We start from the raw sequence: 21,878 nt of genomic DNA, 5'->3' as shown, positions 1-21,878 counted from the left end.
TAATTGAAGGACATATTTGAGTTTCTAAGGTATAGCTGATTATGGAGATATCATTTTCATCAAAAATGGCTATGTGTTGATAGTTAAATTATGAAATTATAGGAGTTTAAGGGTTTCTTGTATTTTAAAACCCATTTGTGTGTAATTTATGTTAACAACTGTATGTTTTTGATGTCATTGTGATCGGAATCAAATTCCGATACCCTTGGTGGGCTTCAATCATGAATTGATTGTTGTTTGCCGGGTTAATTATTGTTTTATGACATTGGTGTTTACTGTGGGTTCGTCTAACCTATGTACTTAGAGATTTTGAGTCTTAATCTCATTCATCTTCGATTACAAGTGTAATTCCGAGTACAACGAGCTCATTAGCGTGATGATTCGACGATAGTTATGGCCTAATTGTCTGGGTTCATCCTGTTGACTATCTGTGTTCATCCTAATTTTGACCTTGACTCTGTGAAGTCAAAGAAAAAGTCTTAATTATGACCGCTCGTTAGTCTTAGCGAATAGGAACTGTTTCGTGTCCAATTCGTTAAGATTTTACACGAACTAGCTTAGCGAATAATATGTTACACGAATCAGATTTTGATTCGCTTAAAATATAACGAACTAGTGTGTAGTTCATCAAAATTAAATAGTGATTCGCTATGTTCAGTTCGTTAAGGTATTTACTTGATAGCGAATCGCTTGATTCGTTATCTCATTGTAACGAATTAGTGTGATTCTTAACGAATGACATTTATTTTAAAAAATAAAAAAAATAAATAAAAAAAATAAAAAAAAATCTCATTGTAACGAATCGCTATGTTCAGTTCGTTAAGGTATTTACTTGATAGCGAATCGCCTGATTCGTTATCTCATTGTAACGAATCAGTGCGATTCTTAACGAATGACATTTATTTTAAAAAAAAAAAGAAACCTATATTCATTTAATTTAATTAAAGGATTTAAATCATTTAATACGCGTAACTAGATTAATTACACATATCTTTTGATTATATATTGTGATATCTATTCTCATAATCGTTTTTATTTATACAGTAAAACATGGCTGATCAAGAACAACAAAATCAACCACCACAGGAACAACCTCCACAAGGACAACCACAACAACAAGATCAACATGCTGAAGTAATCTTATTGCCGTTCGATAAGAAGCACAACATTTGTGCTTATGTTGAGCAAGATGTGACTGATTTGAGAACTTTTGGAGCTATGTTGACTTTCTTACGACGTTCGAAGATACATTATGCAATCACTGCTAAACCTAAAGTGTATCTTAGTATAATCAGGCAGTTTTGGAACACGGCAAAATTTGTTGAGGAAAATAATTGGGTTCGAGCTACAATTAATCAGATCCCTATTACGATTGATGTTGAGGTCATTCGTCGGGTACTTCAATTTAACAATAATGATTATTACCCGAGTGAATTTGACAGGACATTGGTCAGGGGTTTATTCACACGCTTGAATTATGGGGGTGATATTCGTAAGTCTATGTTGAACAAGAATGGGTTGTGTCCACCTTACAAGTATCTGCTGCATGTTTTACTTCATTGTATGAGTGGACGTCGCGGTGGTTTTGATGAGTGTAGACTAAGTTTGCAATCGGCATTTATTGCTCTAATCCTGAACAAGCCCTTCAAATATTCAGAACACATCTTTGATCATCTGAAAGAGCAAGTTCAGCAAACTCTACTGTCAAAGAAGTTCTTAATGTATCCACGCTTTTTACAGCTAATTATTCAGGATCTGAAACCGAATTTGGTGATTGATCGATTGTTGGTGAACGATGTTCTTGATATGGAACATATGAAAGCTGAAACGGTGCATCGTATGTTAATCTATAGAAAAGACAAGCCACAGGATAAACGGATGATTGGTCATATAATCAATCCGTATTACGTATGTCCTCCTAATGAGCGCTGGATCCATGATGATTCGGACTCCGAGCGTGAAGGGGGGAGAAGGTGGGAACAATGATGGTGGAGATGATGATGGTGACAATGATCATGGTGATGGCGGAGCTGGTGAACGAGCTCCTAAAGAACAACAAGATGCAGTCGATGCTGCTCTAGCTGCCACCATGAAAGCTCGGCTAGAAAGAAAACGAAAGGGGAAAGCTGTAGCTACTGGTGAACCATCAAAGAAGCCCCGTGTGTCTGCTGGGGCTGGGGTAATTATTGGAACTCCACCATCACATCAATCAACTACTCAAAGCTCGGCGGTGCCGCTAACTACTAGCACTCCGACGCTTACCTTGACAACGATGATGGTGTCACATGAGAGGCTCGGTCTTATTCCTCAAATGGCGTTGACCGAGATACCGAGGCCTCATGTTGTGTTCTCTACAGTATCTTCCACCACATCAATGAGACCTCCTCCTCTGCCAACAACTACTCTTCCTCCACCTCCGCCTAGTGATGTATCTTTTATGAGGATTACTCGACCTCAAGGACCTGTTCAACCTGTTCATCCATATGTATTCAATTTGCCACCAGGTCGTCAAACTGAAATGCTGCTAAATCTGCTACATCTATATGAAAATCAAATGGCAGCTGACCGTCAAACACAAGAACGACTCATGGAGAATCAACGACGAATGATGAGTTATATTTCTTTCTGTCAGAAGGAGACTAAGTCGTTATGTACGATTGTTGAGTCTCAGGGGTGAAATTAAAGGAACAAGAAGAGTTAAATTTACAATTAACTTGTAAAGAAACTCAAAAATGACGATGATGATTCTGACGAATCTGATGCAGGCGGTGAGCCTAAACAATCGCATGGTTCATCCTCTTGTGCAGGTGTTAGTGGCGCTGATGATTCGAACAAGCAGATAATTATCTATCAAGATCCAACAGCTGCCAAGCCAATTGAAATGATTGAGGCTAACACGGTGATATTTATTGATGGATCACGGGTGGTTAGAAGTGTGGTGAACAGAGATGAGATAGAGGTCGGTGAGTTTACTGTTAGATCTTTGACACGGGAGCAAATTTCGATTCTGCTTGGGCTGAATGACGATCAGTTGACTGCTTTAGAGACTGAGCCCGATGTCGAAGTGATCAATGAGGAAGAAATGGAAGTTGATCCGTTATTTATGGATACGGATTTTATTTATGAGAACGAGGAGATTGAGATGGAGGATGTGACAGCTGAAGAGTACCCGGACTTGTATCAACACGCAAACGTTGATCAAGGTGCTCCGGTATTTCATGAAGATGTAATTAAAGAGACTGAGGATGAACTAGAAAAGGTTGTGCAGCGAACAGTTCCTTCACTCAAAGAAGTTACTGATGATGACATGGAAAGATGGTTCAAACGTCAGAAAGTGGGTAAGACTATCAGTGCTTATCGGGATGTAGATCAAGAAAGAAAAGATACCGCTGCTGCTTGGATTGAGGCGAATCAAGTGACTACCTTCAAGACTGTTTCTAAGGTACATGGTGATATTGTCTCATGGCTCTATGATTCAGACCTTAAAGTATGTATAGTCAAGTGGGAAAAGGGTGTCCAGTATTACGAGAGGATAATGGATGTTTTAACTTTACCGCGTTGGGATGTATGTACCCTCGCGAGACGTCCATTTATCAATCGTGGGAATCACCGAACGGCTGAGTGGTTTCATCAATACTTACTGTTCGAGGTCAATCATGGCTTCAAATTCTTCAAGCCCCAGGTCCCAAGACGTAAGCGCGTTGACGAGATTGATCCAAGGACCGGCTGGAAGAAACTTGTCTTGAAAGTGAAGGCGCCAAAGACAATGAAAAAGGTTCCTGTGAAAGCAATGCCTCAAGATATTTATCTGTCTTTCAACCGTTGGTACTATGACAATCGTACTGGCGAGGCCGTTATTGTTCATGGTCGAGGACTGCAGACCAAGCTCATCAAGATAATCGACCCGATGTGGTTGGTTAATTTATCAGAGACAGACAACGACGTGCTATACAGGAAGCAGATTTTGTTTGAACGCCAAGAAGATTACGACCTGGCTATGCAATTCCAACGAGTCGTTCGTGTGTGTCACGAACATGGAATTCATAGTTGCAGAGACTGGCAGCCCAAGCGCTTCAAATAAGTTAAACACAAAGAGCTCAAGACGAGGGGGTGTCTATTAGTGCACGGTTTTACGTCTGGAGTCTTTGTATTTATCGTTAATGTTTATTTATCAATTAATGAAATATTTAATGTTTATATTTAACTAATTCGTTAAGGTTAGGTCTAGTTCGCTAGGAATGTTAGCGAACTAAGACTAGTTCGTTAAGTTAAGTGTAGTTCGCTAGGAATGTTAGCGAACTAAGACATTATAATGTATTCTCTCCTGATTTGTTAGGGGATGTTAACGAATCAGGGGGCGGTTCGTTATGTTAAATTATGTAACGAAGGGGAAGCTGGCTCACTAGGGGATGTTAGCGAACCAGGTCGCCTTCTATATATAGTGAACTACTGTTCACTTTAATTGAAGTTTTTGAGAGAAAGTTTTGAAAGGCTTTGCTGTCCAGATCTCTCTCAAGCTTCACCTAATATTATACAAGCACTATTGATAACTTATTGATAATATATACACATATATACAACACTGAATCGATGTTAATTATGAGCTAGATCCTTACTCTTATTAATCTTATATACACAGATCTGAGATCTGTTTATTGTTATTGATTGGTGATACGGGAACCAACAACCACAATTCATGTTAATGCGTTTACATGTAATTACTCGTTAATTGTTATATGCTTATCTGTCAAGGTGTTTATTTATTGTTATGGTGAACCTCATCCTTGTCCTCATTGGTATGATCATACACCCATCCTAGTAGCTTGACTTATGTGTCATGATGAATGGACTTTATTTGTTATTATTTCAATTAATTATTGTAGTTACCGCATCCGCATTGAATTGTTATTTACTATTGTATATATCAAGAAAACTTGTGTTTGCTCACCAACCGTTGTGTTGACAAAAAATATATATTCTTATGCATGTTGCAGGTACATATATCGAATGAAAGAAGTTGAAGCAAGTAGATTTGATACCTAGGATATCAACGAACGTTTATCTTGAAATTTATTTGTTTTTAGTTATGGTTTATTTGGATGATGTTTATTGAAATTTGTGATGTCTTGATTATTTTGAAATTTAATAATTAGTTATTGTCACTATCTCATTAATAGTGTCTTACGAGCTACCGTGCAATCAGTTGCGCCCCGACATTCCGCCGTAGGTTGGGGTGTGACACAAAAGATTTAGCCTTTAACTTAGAATTGTTCTCTTCAACATGTACCACTTTACGTGGATTCACATTGTCAAACAAAATATGAGTCTCATCATCTTGAGACATTGGTCTTTTTAGAATATCCTTAACAATAGGAACCTTTTGTGGTTGTTACTTGTTAATCGATTGGGCATACGTAGATTTTCATAGTCCACAGTTCCTAATAACATGTTCTTGTTCACCACACAAGTAACATGTTCGTGTATCCACAAACTAATGTGATGGTTTGACTGGAGCTTGTGGAACTGTTTGATAAGAAATTCCTGAAGCACGTGCTCTATCTAAATCATCAAACGTGACAGATTTCTTTTTCATATAAAAAGTCAAAATTAGAACAATTAGAAAAGCTTTGCAAAGTATCGGTTCCAGTCGAGTTAACAAATTGAACTTTCTTAGCAGATTTTAACAATTGTTTTGCTTTAATTAATGGATATGTTGTGTTTGATAACTTAGAATTAGCAAATGCTTGCTCAAGATCTTGAAATTTTGAAGTTTCATTGTGAAAAACATTCTCAATGAACTTGGGCTTGATTAAGTGCAATGGAATGTCTTTCTTTGTGAATACTTGACTAAGACCTTCTAACGTAAACACTCTACCAGCATTTACATTAAAGGAGGGATTAATGAAACACATTAACTCCTCATCAAAAATCTTAGGTTTTTCTGATATCTTAGTATTAACCTTAGCTGGTTTTGTCTTTTTCACTTTAGATGTGCTTAAACCGTACACAGCTTCCTCAGATTCTTGAGGTACTCACAGAATGTTATTCAAACGTTGAATGTTCGATTCCTTGTGCACAACTTCTGGTTAAACTACATCCTCAATGATTAAATTCTCAACAAAGACTTTGTTGCTTTGAATGTGAGGTCCTTGAGTCGAAGACTGAGCAATGACTTTGTCCTTTTTACTAAGTTTAGGTTTCCCCTCATGAATGATTGGTTCAGTAACAATTTCTTTTTTTCCCGCAAACAGATTTTGGGAATAATCATCATGAAACAATGGAGGAACTTCAACAAAGCCTAAACCATTTTTAGAACCCTTTTGTTTACCAGATACTTCAATTATTTCATTCAACAAAAAGGATGAGTTTCTAAATTTGTCTAGTTTGCTTTTCAACTATAGAACTTCATTTTCAACCTCAGTTATTATAGTTCTTTGTTTGAGAATTTTTTGAAATTGTTTCTCATTCATGGTCATTTTTACTAAAGTTTTGTCTTCAGATCATGATTACTAACCGACTAACCATCAATTTTATCCCTAGATTGTTTTTGTGGTTCTAATGATTGTCTGTAGTTATCTTTCACTGATTCAAGATCTTTCATCAGTAAATCATTTTGAACTTGAATCAAGTCACATTTTGACTTTAATTCCTCACAAGTACCACATTTAACATTTTCAGTCAATTTTACAGTTTCAGCTGATAAATTATCACAGTTAGAAGAATCAAGGTTAGGACTAACCTTGTCAATCTTTTCCATACATGCAAACGAATTCGTTTGCATGTTGCAGAAGTCATCAGAATCCGGTTCCGTCTCTAATTCGCTCTCAGAAGTTAAACCCTCCCTACTAACATCTTGAAAATTTTCAACTTGGTCAAACAATGCAATATTAGCTTGCAACTCCTCAACTTGATCAAAAAGTGCATGATTAGCTTGACTTCCTTTCCCAACAGTCTTTGATTCCAGTGAATACCTTCAGACGTCTTTTTAGTAGAATCTGTGTACTTCTTGTCTGAATTTCTGTCTTGATTACGGGGACCGTTGTAATTTTTCTTAGGCTTTTCACACTCTTTAGCAAAGTGACCGAACTCTTGGCAAATATAACACTTTACCTTAAGTTTGTCAAAACCAACCCTCGTGTTTAGTATTGGTTGATCTTTTCCGGTTCGTTGCATGAACGTTTTAACCTTAGAAACAATCATAGCCATATTCCATTTAAGATCCATTAGCTTTAAATCATCTAGATCAATTTGATCAAAATCTTCATCTGTCAATTAACTCGTACCAATTTTACTATGCCCCAAATTCTCATATGAACTCAAGAAAGCACAAAGAAAGGCACAATTTTGTTCAGCCTCTTTTATGTTAAAACATTTGGTGGTTGAGAAAAAAAGTTATTAGCAGCAGTTGATTAAGCAGAATTAGTTTTGAACCGGATGCCATGGAGCATACATTTGACATTTTCAGCAAATGAAGATGTCACATCTTGAGATGATTGAGTGAGTAATGCATTAATTGGTGCTGAAGAACTACTCAGTGGTAAACAAGCCCCATATAAGGTCGGATCTTGAGTTTCTTTGGAAGCTTTTTGACACTTCATGTCATATTCTCTATCTTCTAGTTTCTGCACAAACTCCATTGCAGTCAGCTCTTCCTTCTTGAAATAGTTGTTTTCTTTTAATACCAGCAAAAAGGTTGAATAAGAACCCGGTAAAGCATTTTTCACCGTATCAATCTTATCAAATTTACTTGGTTCCATCTTTAATTTAATCATCTCGGCAATCAAGTGATTAAACGGAGTCAACATTTCCTTGAAAGTCTCACCTTTCAACAAGTTAAAGTTTCTAAATTGAAATTTCAACATAACTTCCTTACTTTCTTCAATATTTCCCATACTTCTCATTTTAATACGCTGAAATAGTGAAGCACATATTTTGATACTTCCCACTTGATGGAAAATATTGTCAGGTAATGCCATGGTCAATGTAGAATATGCCTTTGTTTCGATTTCCAAAGTTTTATATTCTTCTAAAGAGTAAGAAGTAAAAGCTTTTGGTGTAAAACAAGTAGTTTCATTTCCAACCATGGGTACAGTGTAAACATCTGTAAGACATCTCGAACAATCAGGGTGTACGGACCCCAGATATGCTCAAAATCATGGTTCCCATTTTGCAAGGTCACTAAACTTCATTAAACGTGAACATTTTGAATGTGACCCGATCTCACCATCGAGGTGAAGCATCTGTTGCATCAACATGTTCTCAGATGCCAGTGCGTAATAACCAACCATCTCATAGTGTAGGTTATAAGATATTAGTTGAAAAATGTCCAAATGTAATACTTAAAGGTTCAAAATGTAAATATATGTAACGAATGGAAGAAATTGGTACGAATGGTGAATGTAATAACGAATGGTGAAAATAGTAACGAATGATGAAAGTAGCGAATGAAATATGTTAATGAATGAGAGTACGAATCACGTGATGAATGACACTCAGTCTTCATGATAACAAATAACTATAACGAATGGAGATCCAAAGATGACAAACCAACACCCGAATGGATTGCGAATGAGATAACGGATGGTATGATGTTTATGTAGCGAATGGACTTGTCACGAATGAGTTTCTATGACGAATGAGTAGTCAGTGGATGAAAAATGAGTGATGACGAATAACTAATAACGAATCAGCTACAGTAACGAATAAGGTTGTTATTATGTTGTCACAACTTTGACACGTGGCTAAACAAGCTAAATTAACAAGCTGAACACAGTTGTTAAATTAACAAGCTAAACAACCGATATATAAAAGACGAATGCCATTAGTTACACATCCCGTAACGGATGGCCTTTATTCGTCTTCATTATAATAAGTAACATAATGATATCACGATTGACTCATTTGCTATACCCCATTCGTCAACATTCCATGACGAATGGGGACATAACAATAATGACTAAGGTCCATTCTTCAAACATCCTTAACGAATGGACACGTATAACAACTTAACTCTCATTAGTTAAACAGGCTTAACGAATGAGTATTGCATAGATTAACGAATAGCATATTAATTACCAAAATACCCTTACATCATAATAATAATAAATACAAAAGTTTACAAAGACTCGAGACGACCAAAACCGTGCACTAAAATATTTGGTGCGTGGCTTGCGTAATCAAATGATCACTTTGGAAGTATTATGGAAAATGGCAAGATACTGACACCGGTTAAGATATTCACCGACGATGACATGAGTAAGTTGCAAGATACAAACGAAAAAAAGTGTTTGACTAGTAGCGTCACGTTAGGAAAACGAGTGGGTAATGTGGTAAAAAATGGTAAGAAGGGAAAGAAAAAGAAGTTGGAAGTTGATGGCGGAGATGTGGTGAGAAATTCACAAAAAAAGATTTAAAAAACATGGTGATCAGAAAAGAGAAGTCTGGCTTGAAGAGAAAAGTGTGTGTAGAAGAAAAGGATATTGATGACGATATGAAACAAAAGGATGTTGTGGTGGAGTCAGAAGAGATTTAAGTAGCAGTTAATGAAGGTAAATGATCACTGAATATGGTGACACAAACTGACGAGACGGTATGGAATTGTAAAGCATTTTTTTATTTTGTGTTGTGATTTCATAGTATTTTGTTTATGATAATATGTTTTTTTATTGAATAACAAGATAGAGCTGAAAGGCTCGCGGACTTGATCCAACACTTTGATAATGTTTATGGTGATATATGTCGTGAGTTTGAAGAATTAAACGACATGTATTCCGGTAGCCTTTTAATTAAAGAACTTGAGAAAGACTGGAAGAAGATTCTTGCTAAATACACTAGTAAGAAAGTGTTGGAATCGGTTGGCCCAAGACAAATATTATAATTGATGTGGCTAGTACGTTATGATCCAAGTCGGCTCATACCCAATACAAGCTAGACAAACACCATAATATTATGTGAATAATATATTTAGGGAGATTATCTTATGATATTATTTAAGTTGGTAAAATAATATATATATGATTACAGTTATGATATATTGCATGAAACTTATGGCATGTTAAAAGTGTTAAATGTTATAAAGTTTCAATTGACCTGCGACTAGTACAAGGAATATTAGTCATGTGACTAGTACATGGAGTATTAGTCTGTTGCCAGGAAAGAAAGTTAAAATATTTTCTGATAGGACCAGCCATTTTTTTTTGGGGGGGGGGGGGGAGTTCCCACCCTTTTGTTTGAATAAATTTTCTCTTTAATAATTTTCCTTGGGACACAACACAAGTTACACCAATAACTTTGCATGCAATATTGAAGTCTCTCTCTTCTTTCAAAATCGGCTAAGAAGAAGAAAACACAAAAAGGAGTTTTTCAAGTGCAAGTGTTATCAAATCCTAGCATACAAAGGTGTTTGTTGGATGCTTGAGGGTATACAAGCTTGAGGCTCTTCTCTACTTGAGGACTAGCCTTTCAAATCATCATCCCTTCATTTCTTGGAGTCTTGAAGGTATAATACATAAACACCCTATGGTTGTTTATATTGGTAAGAATGTAATTTCGTATATGGATCTGGGGTTTGGGTTTTATATATAAAATCGGTTTTATATTAATCTAAATAACAAGATCTAAAACAAATTAATCCTCTGCGTTTTTCATATAAATGGGTTTATATGACCTTGATAATCTTGTTAAAACCCAACAATGGCATCAAGAGCTTCTTATATGGATACATGCTTCAATAGATCTAAAATAATTTGGGTTGTATGGTGTGGTTCACCATATAGCCGAAAATTTTGGGGATTTTGGTTATCCCTTGGTTTTTCAAGATTATACTTTACATGCATGTGCTAATCTTGAAAAATAAAGTCATTTGGGTAATTGGTTGTTTTGTTTGGACAAAACCGGAAACATTAGGTTTTCTTATCCTTGGCCGAAAGTTTGAGGTTCATAAGGGGAACCATTTAGACATGTAATACTTGCATATTTGGATGTGCATTTGGATGTTCATAACCTAGCCATGACCTTGTGTTTCGATGTGTGTTTGTGTTTTGATTTAATCAATATTCAATATGGTTGTAATATTCTTTTATTTGGGTTTGTAATCTATTTATTTATTCATATTGGTTTGTAATAATAAGAAGATTAGTTGTATTTCTTTTACTAGAGAAAAATGTATTAGGATATACTTTTTTTTTGGTAAAAGAAGATGCACACAAAGTTAGGGTTTTGCTTTTGGGCCTTATTGGACCTCATAGTCCAAGATGAGATTCTAGCCCAATAACCAAAGCCCAAACTTGGAGGCCTATGGAAGCTAAAAGCTGAAGTTGGAGCCCAAAAGGAAGCCCAAATAAAGTGTAGAAGTCAAAACACAAAAGTGGACACTTGAGGCATTTGGTTGAGGGATCAAGGACACATGCCTTTGTTCATTTGGTCATGCCTTTGTTCATGTGGTTATGCCTTTGTTCATCTAGTCATGACTTTGTTCATCTGGTCATGCCTTTGTTCATTTGGTCATGCCTTTGTTCATCTGTTCATGCCTTTGTTCATTTGGTCCCCTAGGAGAGACTTTTGGCACACTTGTTTCAGTCAACAAGTGTGGCCAAGATTAGGTGGCTATGGTTATGAACTTGTGGTTGTTTATTTATGCTTGCATCGTTGATTTTATTTTGTTTTATCTTATTTGGATAAGGATAATTAACAACTAGCATAAAATTGGTTCCTTAGAAATCATTAGGTAATAAAATTGGTTTTATTAAATGTTAATGAGTTCAGAAGAAATGGGTTTTATTAAAAGGAACTTTGGAAATTAGTTTTCAAACAAAGTACCATGCATTTGAATGTATACAAATGCAAGGTACATAAATAGTTTTCCAATCTAGAATTTTGAAAACTTAAATCCCTTTTAAAATAAGTTTAACATCATCGTTTTATCACTCGAATCATTTGGGAACTCGGTGTGGGATAAAGGTCACCTAACCACATTAGAGAAAACTTGTGAGTTTGAGGTGGGTTTGCCATATTTGTGGGATAAAGGTCACCTGACCATTTAAATGTGCAAATTTACATGTGTGTGTAAGTAGGACGACTTGATTTGGAAACCATGTGAGTAGGGTCACCGAAGCATGGCCACAAAGGTGTTGATGGGATTAAATATGCCAACTAAACATATGATGTTTAACCGATCCTATAAAACTAGAAGTTGCAAAAGGTTGCAGTTGTCAAACATTGACTACCTTGTTAATTCAATAGTAGGATAAAGGTCACCTAACTACTATGTGAATGTAACGTTGGATTCTTGTTTTTAATCATTAATTGTCTTAAAGACATAAAGTGTATTAAAGATTAAAAATAGTTTATTGATATCGAAATTACTAAAAATGAGCTTTGTTAAATTATGTAGATGGTCGTAGTCTATAATCCACCTAACACAATTATCCCACCCGTGCATAATCTATCACTAAGAGTATTAATTAATAAGGATCATCTTAACTACAACAATTTTATGGATTGGTATCTAAACTTGAGAATGGTTCTCTAGCAAGAAAAGAATTCCTATATATTAGACGATCCTATTCCCGAAAAACCAAACATTGACGATGTAGATGACTATAACGATTGGATGAAATACACCGAGGTTTCGGTGCAAGTTTCTTGTCTCATGATGGGAACTATGATTCCCGAAATTCAAAAGGACTTTGAAAATCATGGGGCATATGACATGATCACCCAACTTAAGGAAATGTTCCTTACTCAAGTTAGGGTGGAACGCTTTGAAAGGGTTCAAGCGCTTCATGCATGTCATATGGAAGACACACAATCGGTGAAGAGGTATCACCCGGAAGGCCGGAACCTAAAGAAAAAGTTTCTAAAGGTAAGGGACACGTTAAGGGTAAGGTCAAAGGGAAAGCTAAAGTGGAACCACCCAAACCAAAGGAAGAGAATCTAAAGGTTAGGTTAGAGGACCCGTGCTTTGGTTGTGGTGAGATAGGACATTCCGAGAGGGATAGTCCAACCTATCTCAAAGAGTTGAATGAAAAGAGGAATGAGGGACAAAACTCGGGTATGACCTTCATGATCCATATTTATCTTAATGTTATTTCTTCTAACACATGGGTATTGGATACCGGATGTGGAACTCATATTTGCAATTTGTTGCAAGAGTTGAAAAGAAAAAAGCATTTCAAGAAAGGAGATACAGGTCTCTTCATGGGCAACGGAGCAAAGGTTGATGTTGAAGCCCAAGGAGACTATGCTTTGAAGCTTCCAAATGGTTTGGAAGTTGTTTTGAAAAACATTTTGTATAATTTGACTAGGAACATTATCTCCGTTTCTCTTTTAAGATAATATGGTTATGATTTAAAGTTTGTGGACAATGTATTTGTATTTTCATGAATAATCTCTTTTATTTTAAAGCGATGCCATCTAATGGCATTTATGAATTAGTTCATGAGAACACATCCTTTAATAACACGTTGTACCAATCAAGCACCAAGAAACTCATAATGGATTTGAGTAAGACTTATCTTTGTCATTGTCGCCTTGGTCACATAAACAAGGATCGCATACATACACTTCAAAATAATGGTCTTTTGGAATCAAATGATGATTCATTTGATAAGTGTGAATCTTGTTTACAAGGAAAGATGACCAAGGAGCCCTATAGTGGAACTAACGAAAGAGCAAAAGATTTATTCGGTATCATACATTCGGATGTATGTGGTCCTTTTAAGGCAATGGAAAGGAATGGTGAAAGATACTCCATTACCAAGATTGACAAGCGTGGGCAGGTGTTAGCGAAACAAAAGGAAGAACTTCACGATCTTATAAGGAAATACGTAGCCAAGATTCTACTTAGTGAAGTGAACTTGTCAAAGGGTGTGGTTGTAAACGATCTGATGGAGTATCAACGAATCAGAGCAACGGGTAAAGAAAAGATGGAAAAGACGGTGCCGAAGAGAATCTTGGATAGATTGAAACTAACTTGATGTTGATAAGCAGTTTGGTATAACGGGTATTAAGGTTTTCAATGTTTTCTTTTTCGGTGAACGTATTTTGACTGTAACGTTTTTGTGTTTTGGTAAACTTGTTTTGTTGAATGTGTTGATGGTTTAACGGTTTTAGTATGTTTTGATGGATAATTATGGATATGGTTGTAAACTTATTTATTAGAAGATACACATTGTTAGATGGTATGTATAATGATGGACAATTATTTGTCACTCGGGTTGTACAAGTTTGTTGTTTGTAGAAAACACATCGTTGGTTTTTTTTGTTAGTAGATAGATATTGTAGGCGTTGACGTTTATAACAAAGGCATATTGATGTTGTAAAAACAACATCATTACATATTGGGATACTATAAAATGACTGCGCAATAATCAACAACTAAAATAGAAACTAGCGATTATGGCTAGGTAATTGCAATTATAATCATAGATACCCAATGAAAATATAGTGATAAAACATAAATATGACTTGCTAAATATGAATGAATAAATGTAGTTGAATAAATAAGATATAGTACTGACAATCGAATCTGTGTGCCATACTTATATGAATAAAAAATGGAAATAACAAACAACCAACTATTAGTAAAGAATCTCCAACCATTACGAAAATAACACACAACCAAAAATCCTTAAATATCCATAAAAATCCAACATCGAAACAGTTAACCGGTGTCTCATGCCAAAAAGTAAACATGAATCAATCAATAAAGATTAAAGTGTTTTGAAAAAAATGACAAGTAGGCTATTCTTCCATATTTTCATTTTATGACGAGCTCGCTCCGTCTTCTGAAGTGTTCTCGGTGATATGGTACTTGTGATGGATAAGGGAGGCATGACCAGGTTCACGGCATATTGTGCATGTCCTTGGGGGCTTATCCAATTGACTTTTACTTATAGCTTGCTCGCGTAAAGACCTAAAGCAAATTGGAAGCCCAAATCCTTTAGTCCTAACACCAACAGGAGCATGAATATTGATTTGCTCTGGTTGGGTAACATTGGTTAGTTCAACAAACCTGTCTCACCAACTAGGTTTGGTGGCATCAAAAGTGGCCTTGTCAACGATGGATTTCACTGATTGATGTTGTCATGGTAATGTTGTAGCTTTTCCATGTCAGTAACAAGATTGTTGATAATATGATTCTGAGCAATGTTTATGTCTCGAACAACACGATAAACGTCGATACTTTTGTCTATGTTGGGCTCATCAAATCCAATTGACCGCATAGGGTTGTCAGAGACAACGTCTTTTGTCCACCTACTATTAATGCACTGCTTGGGAAATACCCTGATATCTAAAATGTGGAACACCTTAAATATGTGACGACATATGAAACCACATTGCTGGAACCTCTTACAGCTTCAATACACAGTGACGTATTCCTTGCGAATCATATCTTATCAAGAATCATAGCTTATATTTTCATGAGGTACAATACATATGCACACTAAAATTACATGGCATACGACATACCTCATGAAAAGAAGCAGGTAGGTGTAGAAAGTCCCGAATACTGAACTTCAGAAAATCATCAACATGTAGGTAACTCATGGAAGTGCAATTGTGAAGAGGTGCTTGTATTTCCAATTGGACATAAAAAATTGATTCTTGTATAGATTTTAGCAGCTTGTTTCTCAAGTGCTAAGTTACTCCATGTTTCGACTCTTTCGTACCCACCATTATGATCATTCTTTCGATGCTCAGGTCTCTAATGATCCAATGTTGTATCAAAATGTGCCAAGAACTCAACCAAAGAGCATCATGGGTTACAAAACTTGCCAAAAAAATGGTTCTCGCTCTCTGATCGGGATGATGTACGCATTAGATCAGACATGGTATCTTCTTGATAGTACGCAGGAATCCATGATTGTCTAATGTGAAATATATATTCCAGCCAATCGTTTTCGTTTAACTGAAAATCATTCATGATTGAAGCCCGCTCCTTTACAAAAAGTCCGGGTGTTATTGAGTCTGTCCACACAAAATCACACAACCGACTCTTAAAATCTATAGTGTTGCAAAGGTTGGATCCAACCTGGAAGAATACAATGTTAGAATAGTATACAAATAACATTCAAAAAGGGATAAACAAAACATAATTTTGTTATACCTTCATGGACAACTTATCCATAATATGCCACATGAACAACCTTTGCCTAGAATTAGGGAAAACATCTTCAACTGCATGTTTCATGGCCAGGTCTTGGTCAGTTACAACAACTGCTGGTTCATAACCAAAAGCCCTCATAAAACACCTTAGCAACCAAATGTAAGATTTAGCGGTTTCCGATCCAAGCAAAGCTTTACCAAGGGTAACATTCCTATTAAGATTGTCAATTCCAGTAAATTGAAAAAAAACCAAGTTATGCCTATACACAAAATAAAAATTAAATAGTATAATGGAATACAAGAAAAATAAGTGTTCCTATTTTATTACTTGCTATGCCGATATGTTGCATCAAATGACACAACATCACCAAAGACGTAGAAATTCGTCTTGGCACGCTCGTCTACCCAAAATAAATCCTTTAATGCCCCGTCAGTGCTAGTAAAATAATCACATGAGAAATTTGGACAATAATTTGTCTTCGCCATAAGTCGTTGAACTGCCATATCAGTATCGTAGTCTCTGATATATAAGTTGATATTTCTTTTGTAGTTTTTGTAATCAGACATTGTTGTGCCAACTATATCGAAACCACCATACATGGTCCTCATTCTGTTGAAAGATTTAACCCGACCGATGTTAATATTAGCAAGATCATCTAACATCTTTTTGTGTATGAATGTAAGCTCTCGAGCTACAGTAAGGAAATGGATATTGTCTTCATCAACAAATGGATGATTGTGTGCTTCACCAAATTATTTCACCCTATAATTGCATTTGTCCATTAAAGTTAGCCTTATTAGTGCATCACAATTGGTTCTTTGAGAACCATTCCTGTACTGTTTTTTTTCCATTGAAATCTCCAGTTAGTGTGTCAACTTCCTTAACGGTTTTTGAACCATCCTTAGTGCACACAAAGTACTTCGGACGGACAACATTATTTTCCACCAACTGGGTTGCTTTCCTAATAGAAAAATCGCCAGCCAAATCATATCTTCTATAAAAATGCCTCTACAGCTTCAATATTGTCAAAAATCTTACCTTTGTTAGGTTTGATTGATGCAGACATAACTGGAGTGTATATCTTCCTACCAGAATTGGGTGATATATGTTGTATACCAATTTCCTTGTATGCTGGTGGATCTATAAGAAAGATTCAAGGTAGCTAAAGATGTACAATAAACAAAACAATATATATCACACATAACCCCAAACTATAGTATATATGTCATTAAAACACATAAAAAACCAATTAGTGTGATTTTGTTAGAACAATGAATTAATCATAACCTCAGATCTCATATATGATCTATACGATTAACTTCGACAACGGATCTAGTTTGTAATTGCACTTGATTGTATGTATGTTATACGCTATATATATTAATTGTATGTGTATAATATTAGTATTGAAGCTTGAGAGGAGATTTGGGCAGGGGTTTGATAATATATCTCAAAACTTAAATAAAACAGTGGACTGAACCCACTAAAAATAGAAGATGGATCTAGTTCGTTACACATTCCGTAACGAACTAGCATCCACTTCGTTACATACATAAAATATAAATAAACTAAACGAATCACCCCCTGATTCGTTAAGCATCCTTAACGAATCAGTGAGGGAAATTAACTTAGATCTAGTTTGTTAAACATCCTTAACGAACTAGTCTATACTTTAACAAACTACAATATTACCTTAATATTTTATTACATAAATAAAGTGACAAATACATAAACGATATATACAAAGACTCGAGACGCAAAACCGTGTACTAAAAGACACCCCCTCGTCTTGAGCTCTTTTTCTTTACTTTACTTGAAACGCTTGGAGTGCCATTCTCTGCAACTATGAATCCCGTTCTCATAACATACACGCACTACGCGTTGGAATTGCATAGCCAGATCATAGTCTTCATTGCGCTGGAACAATATCTTATTCTTCTGTAGCACGTCGTTGTCGGTCTCGGTTAAGTTAACAAGCCACATCGGATCAATGATCTTGATTAGCTTGGTTTTCAAACCTTTGCCCAGGACAATGACGGCCTCGCCAGTTTGGTTATCGTAATACCAGCGGTTGAAAGATAGATGCATGTGTTGATTCAAGGTCTTCACTGGTACCCGCTTCATGGTCTTTGGTGGCTTAACCTTGAGGATCAACTTTATCCAGCCCGTTCTTGGATCGATCTCGTCAATACGCTTATGAGTGGGAACCTGCGGTCTGAAAAACATAAAACCATGGTTTACCTCGAATAGCAGATGTTGATGAAACCATTCTGCATGTCGATTTCCCCCACGATTCATGAAAGGACGACAAGCTAACGTCCTCACATCCCATCTTGGTAAAGAAAGAACGTCCATCATCTTTGCATAATACTAGACGCCCTATTCCCACTTAACAATACATACTTTCAACTCAGAATCAAGTAACCATGAAATGATATCACCTTGTACCTTTGACACAGTCTTGAATGAGGTCATCTGATTGGCTTTAGCACGAGCAGCAGCTTCATCCTTCTGCTCCTGATCCACATACCGATAAGCCTCAATAATCTTACAAGAGTTCTTACTTCGATAACCAAACCATCTCATAATATCAGCATCAGTCGGGTTTTCAAGTGAATCAAATCTAGTATCAACCACACATTTACCCTTCGATTCTTTTTCCAAATTGTCTTCAGCTGCTTTGATCATTTCTTCTGGAGCACCCTGATCAACATTGGTGTGTTGAAGCTGGTCAGAATACTCCTCAGTTGTGACATCTTCAACCTCGACCTCCTCATCTTCATAAATAAAATTTGTATTCATTTGAATAGTCGGATCATTTAAAATCTCCTCATCGTTCTTAACTTCAACATCCGGCTCCGCTTCTAACACGGTCAATTGATCATCATTCAGCCCAAGCAGTAACGAAATTTGCTCTCGTGTTATGGACTTTTCCACTAATTTCCCCTCTTCGATCTCATCCCAATTTACCACACTCCTAACCACCCCTGATCCATCAACAAAGATCACAGTGTCAGCTTCGATCATCTCAATGGGTTTGGCCGCTGTATAGTCTCGATAAACAATAATCTGCTTTCCCGAGTCACCAACTCCACTAATACTGGCACCAGAGGAACAACCGTGAGATTGTTTCGGCTCACTACCTCCTGCACCTGAAGCATCAGGATCCTCATCATCATTTTTCAACTTTTTCAATACATCATCTTTACACATGAGTTTCAGAATGAGATCCTCTTGTTCTTTCAACTTCACCCCTTGAGACGTGACAATATCACAAAGAGCTTTCGTTTCCTTTTGACAATAAGAAACATAGCCCATTAATTTCTTCTGATTCTCCATTAACCATTCTTGATTCAGACGATCAGCAGACATCTGATTTTCATACAAATGTAGAAGACTTAACAACATATTTGTCTGCTGAGTTGAAGGCATAGCATGAAAGGAAGCTGGAATAGGTTGCACAGGACCTTGTGGATGACTCAATCTCAAGAAAGAGATATCCATTAGTGGTGGAGGAAACATCATCGGTGTTGGAGAAACCACCGAGGTTGCAGCAGAAGGCATTGGCAATGTAGATAGGACTGATTGTGGAATCATGTCGAGCCTAGGATCTGAAGTAAGCGTGGTCGTCAAAGTAAGGTCTGGAGTGCTAGTAGTAAGCGGCACCGCGGGGCGTAGAGGAGTGGACGACCTTTGAGGCTAAACTCCAAAGGAAATGCCAGCACCAGCTGATACTCTTCGCTTAGTCGATCCCTTAGAAGCCAACTCTTTACCCTTCCTCTTACGTTGAGCGGAAATTGTAGCAGCTAACGCCGCTTCAACCGCAGCTTGTTGTTCAAGGATAGCTGCATCACCATCACCACCATTGCCACCATCACCTCCATCATTACCGTCATCACCACCATCATTCCCACCTGGTCCCTCCTCACGCTCAGAATCCGAATCATCATGGATCTAGTGATCATTGTCGGGACATACATACTCTGGATTTACCAGATGACTAATAAACCGTTTGGTCGGAGGAGGATCATTCCCGTAGACTTTCATCCTCCGAACGGTATCAGTTTCATATGCTCGAGTGGCATCACGTCGTTTACAATTGCTTGATCAATCACCAGATTAGGAATCAAGTCTTCAATAAATAACTTGAGCATACCGACGTTCAAGATCTTGAATCTTGGAAGTTTCATTGTGAAAAACACTCTCAATCAGTTCCGGTTTAATGATACTTATTGGAATGTCTTTCTCAGTGAACATCGAGTCTATTCCCTTTATTTAAACACACGACTAGTATATGGATTGGAAACATTTGGATTTATGAAACGCAATAAATCCTCATCTGAAATTTTAGGTTTTTCCGATTTCGTAGCCCTCACTGGTTTGACTTTAACATGAGTATCTTGTTTTACCTGAGTTGTGTGCGAACCATACACAGCCTCCTTAAATTCATGAAGTTCACACAGTATGTGATTAGAACTTGGAATGTTCTTGTTCTTGTGTATGATTTCAGGTTAGAACACATCCTCAATGATGACTTTGTCAACATTTTCAACAAAGACTTTGTTGCTTTGAACATGAGGTTTCTGAATTGTAGTTTGGGCTTTAACAGTTTCAGGTTTAACTGGTTTTTCTTTTTTAGACACCACAGATTCTTTAACAATCACATCCTCTTCTTTTCTAGAAAAAGGATTTGGTTTGTAATCATTTTGAAAAGGTGGAGGAATTTCAACAGAACCGATTCCTTTCTTTGAATCTTTTTGCTTACCAAATACTTCAATTATTTCATTTAGCAAAAAGGAAGAATTTTTATATTTCCCAATTTGTTCTTTAACTCGAGAACCTCATTTTCAACCTCGGTTATCTTTGATCTATGTTTCAAAATTTCTTTAAACTTTTGACCGTTAATAGTCATTTTAACCGATAACTCAGCCTTAAGATCATGATTACTTATGGTTAAAGCCTAAATTTCCTCACTTGAATTCATTTGAGAGGTTAAGGATTGCATATAAGTGTCTTTTAATGAAACAATCTCTTTTAGCAAATTATCATTTTGAAGTTTTAAGGAGTCTATCTTAGACTTGTTGGTTTCACAATCAGCACATGAAACATTTGCAAAAAATTTTAAAGTTAAAGTACTAACCTCATTTTGCTTGGCCATGTAAGCAGACGTGGTTGAATCACTGATTTTTGCCATACACGCGAAAGTGGTTGGAAGCTTTTCACTTGAAACATCTGAATCAGATTCATTATCTGCATCCAAAGAGAGTTCGCTTCCACTTGCATCTTGAAAATTCTCAGGAAATCCGAACATCGCCAGATTTGCTTGATTGTTATTGCACAACAATCTTTGTGACCAATCATCCCCATCTAAATTAGATAACATTGCTGGCCTCCAGAGGATTACGATTTCGTTCCAGAAGATTTTCCCGCATCACTTCCATTTTTAACAGAAGTATTCTGTTCTTGCTTTCTGGACCAGTGTACTCCTTCTTTGGCTTATCACATTCTTTTGCAAACTGTCCAAACTCTTGACAGTTGTAGCATTTTACCTTTAATTTATCAAAACCCAACTTCTTGTTCAATGAAGGAAGATCTATACCCGTTCTTTTCATAAACCTTTTCACTTTCCTGACTATCATAGCCATATTCCACTTTAGATCCATCAGTTCCAAATCATCAGGATCAATTTGATCATAATCTTCATCAGTCAAGTCACTCGTTGCAATCTTGCTACTAACCATATTTTCATATGAAGACATAAAGGCAGATA

At 36.5% G+C, this 21,878-nt stretch overlaps 1 protein-coding gene across 1 annotated transcript; it reads right to left on the bottom strand.

Annotated features, from left to right (window-relative positions):
• Positions 1-15,068: 15,068 nt before the first annotated feature.
• Positions 15,069-18,440, bottom strand: LOC143629530 (protein FAR1-RELATED SEQUENCE 5-like). The gene is made up of 6 exons (XM_077098773.1): positions 18,350-18,440; positions 17,147-17,248; positions 16,436-16,799; positions 16,109-16,367; positions 15,817-16,033; positions 15,069-15,292 (listed from the first exon to the last, which is right to left on the bottom strand). Exons 1-6 carry the CDS (start codon positions 18,438-18,440, stop codon positions 15,069-15,071), a joined length of 1,257 nt encoding a protein of 418 aa, XP_076954888.1.
• Positions 18,441-21,878: the final 3,438 nt, after the last annotated feature.

The sequence above is a fragment of the Bidens hawaiensis genome, unplaced genomic scaffold (genome assembly GCF_021521415.1).
Source record: "Bidens hawaiensis isolate Kalapana, Puna unplaced genomic scaffold, B.hawaiensis_p1.1 tig00005272_1, whole genome shotgun sequence".
NCBI lineage: Eukaryota > Viridiplantae > Streptophyta > Magnoliopsida > Asterales > Asteraceae > Bidens > Bidens hawaiensis.
This window is presented reverse-complemented; position numbering and strand designations above follow the sequence as displayed.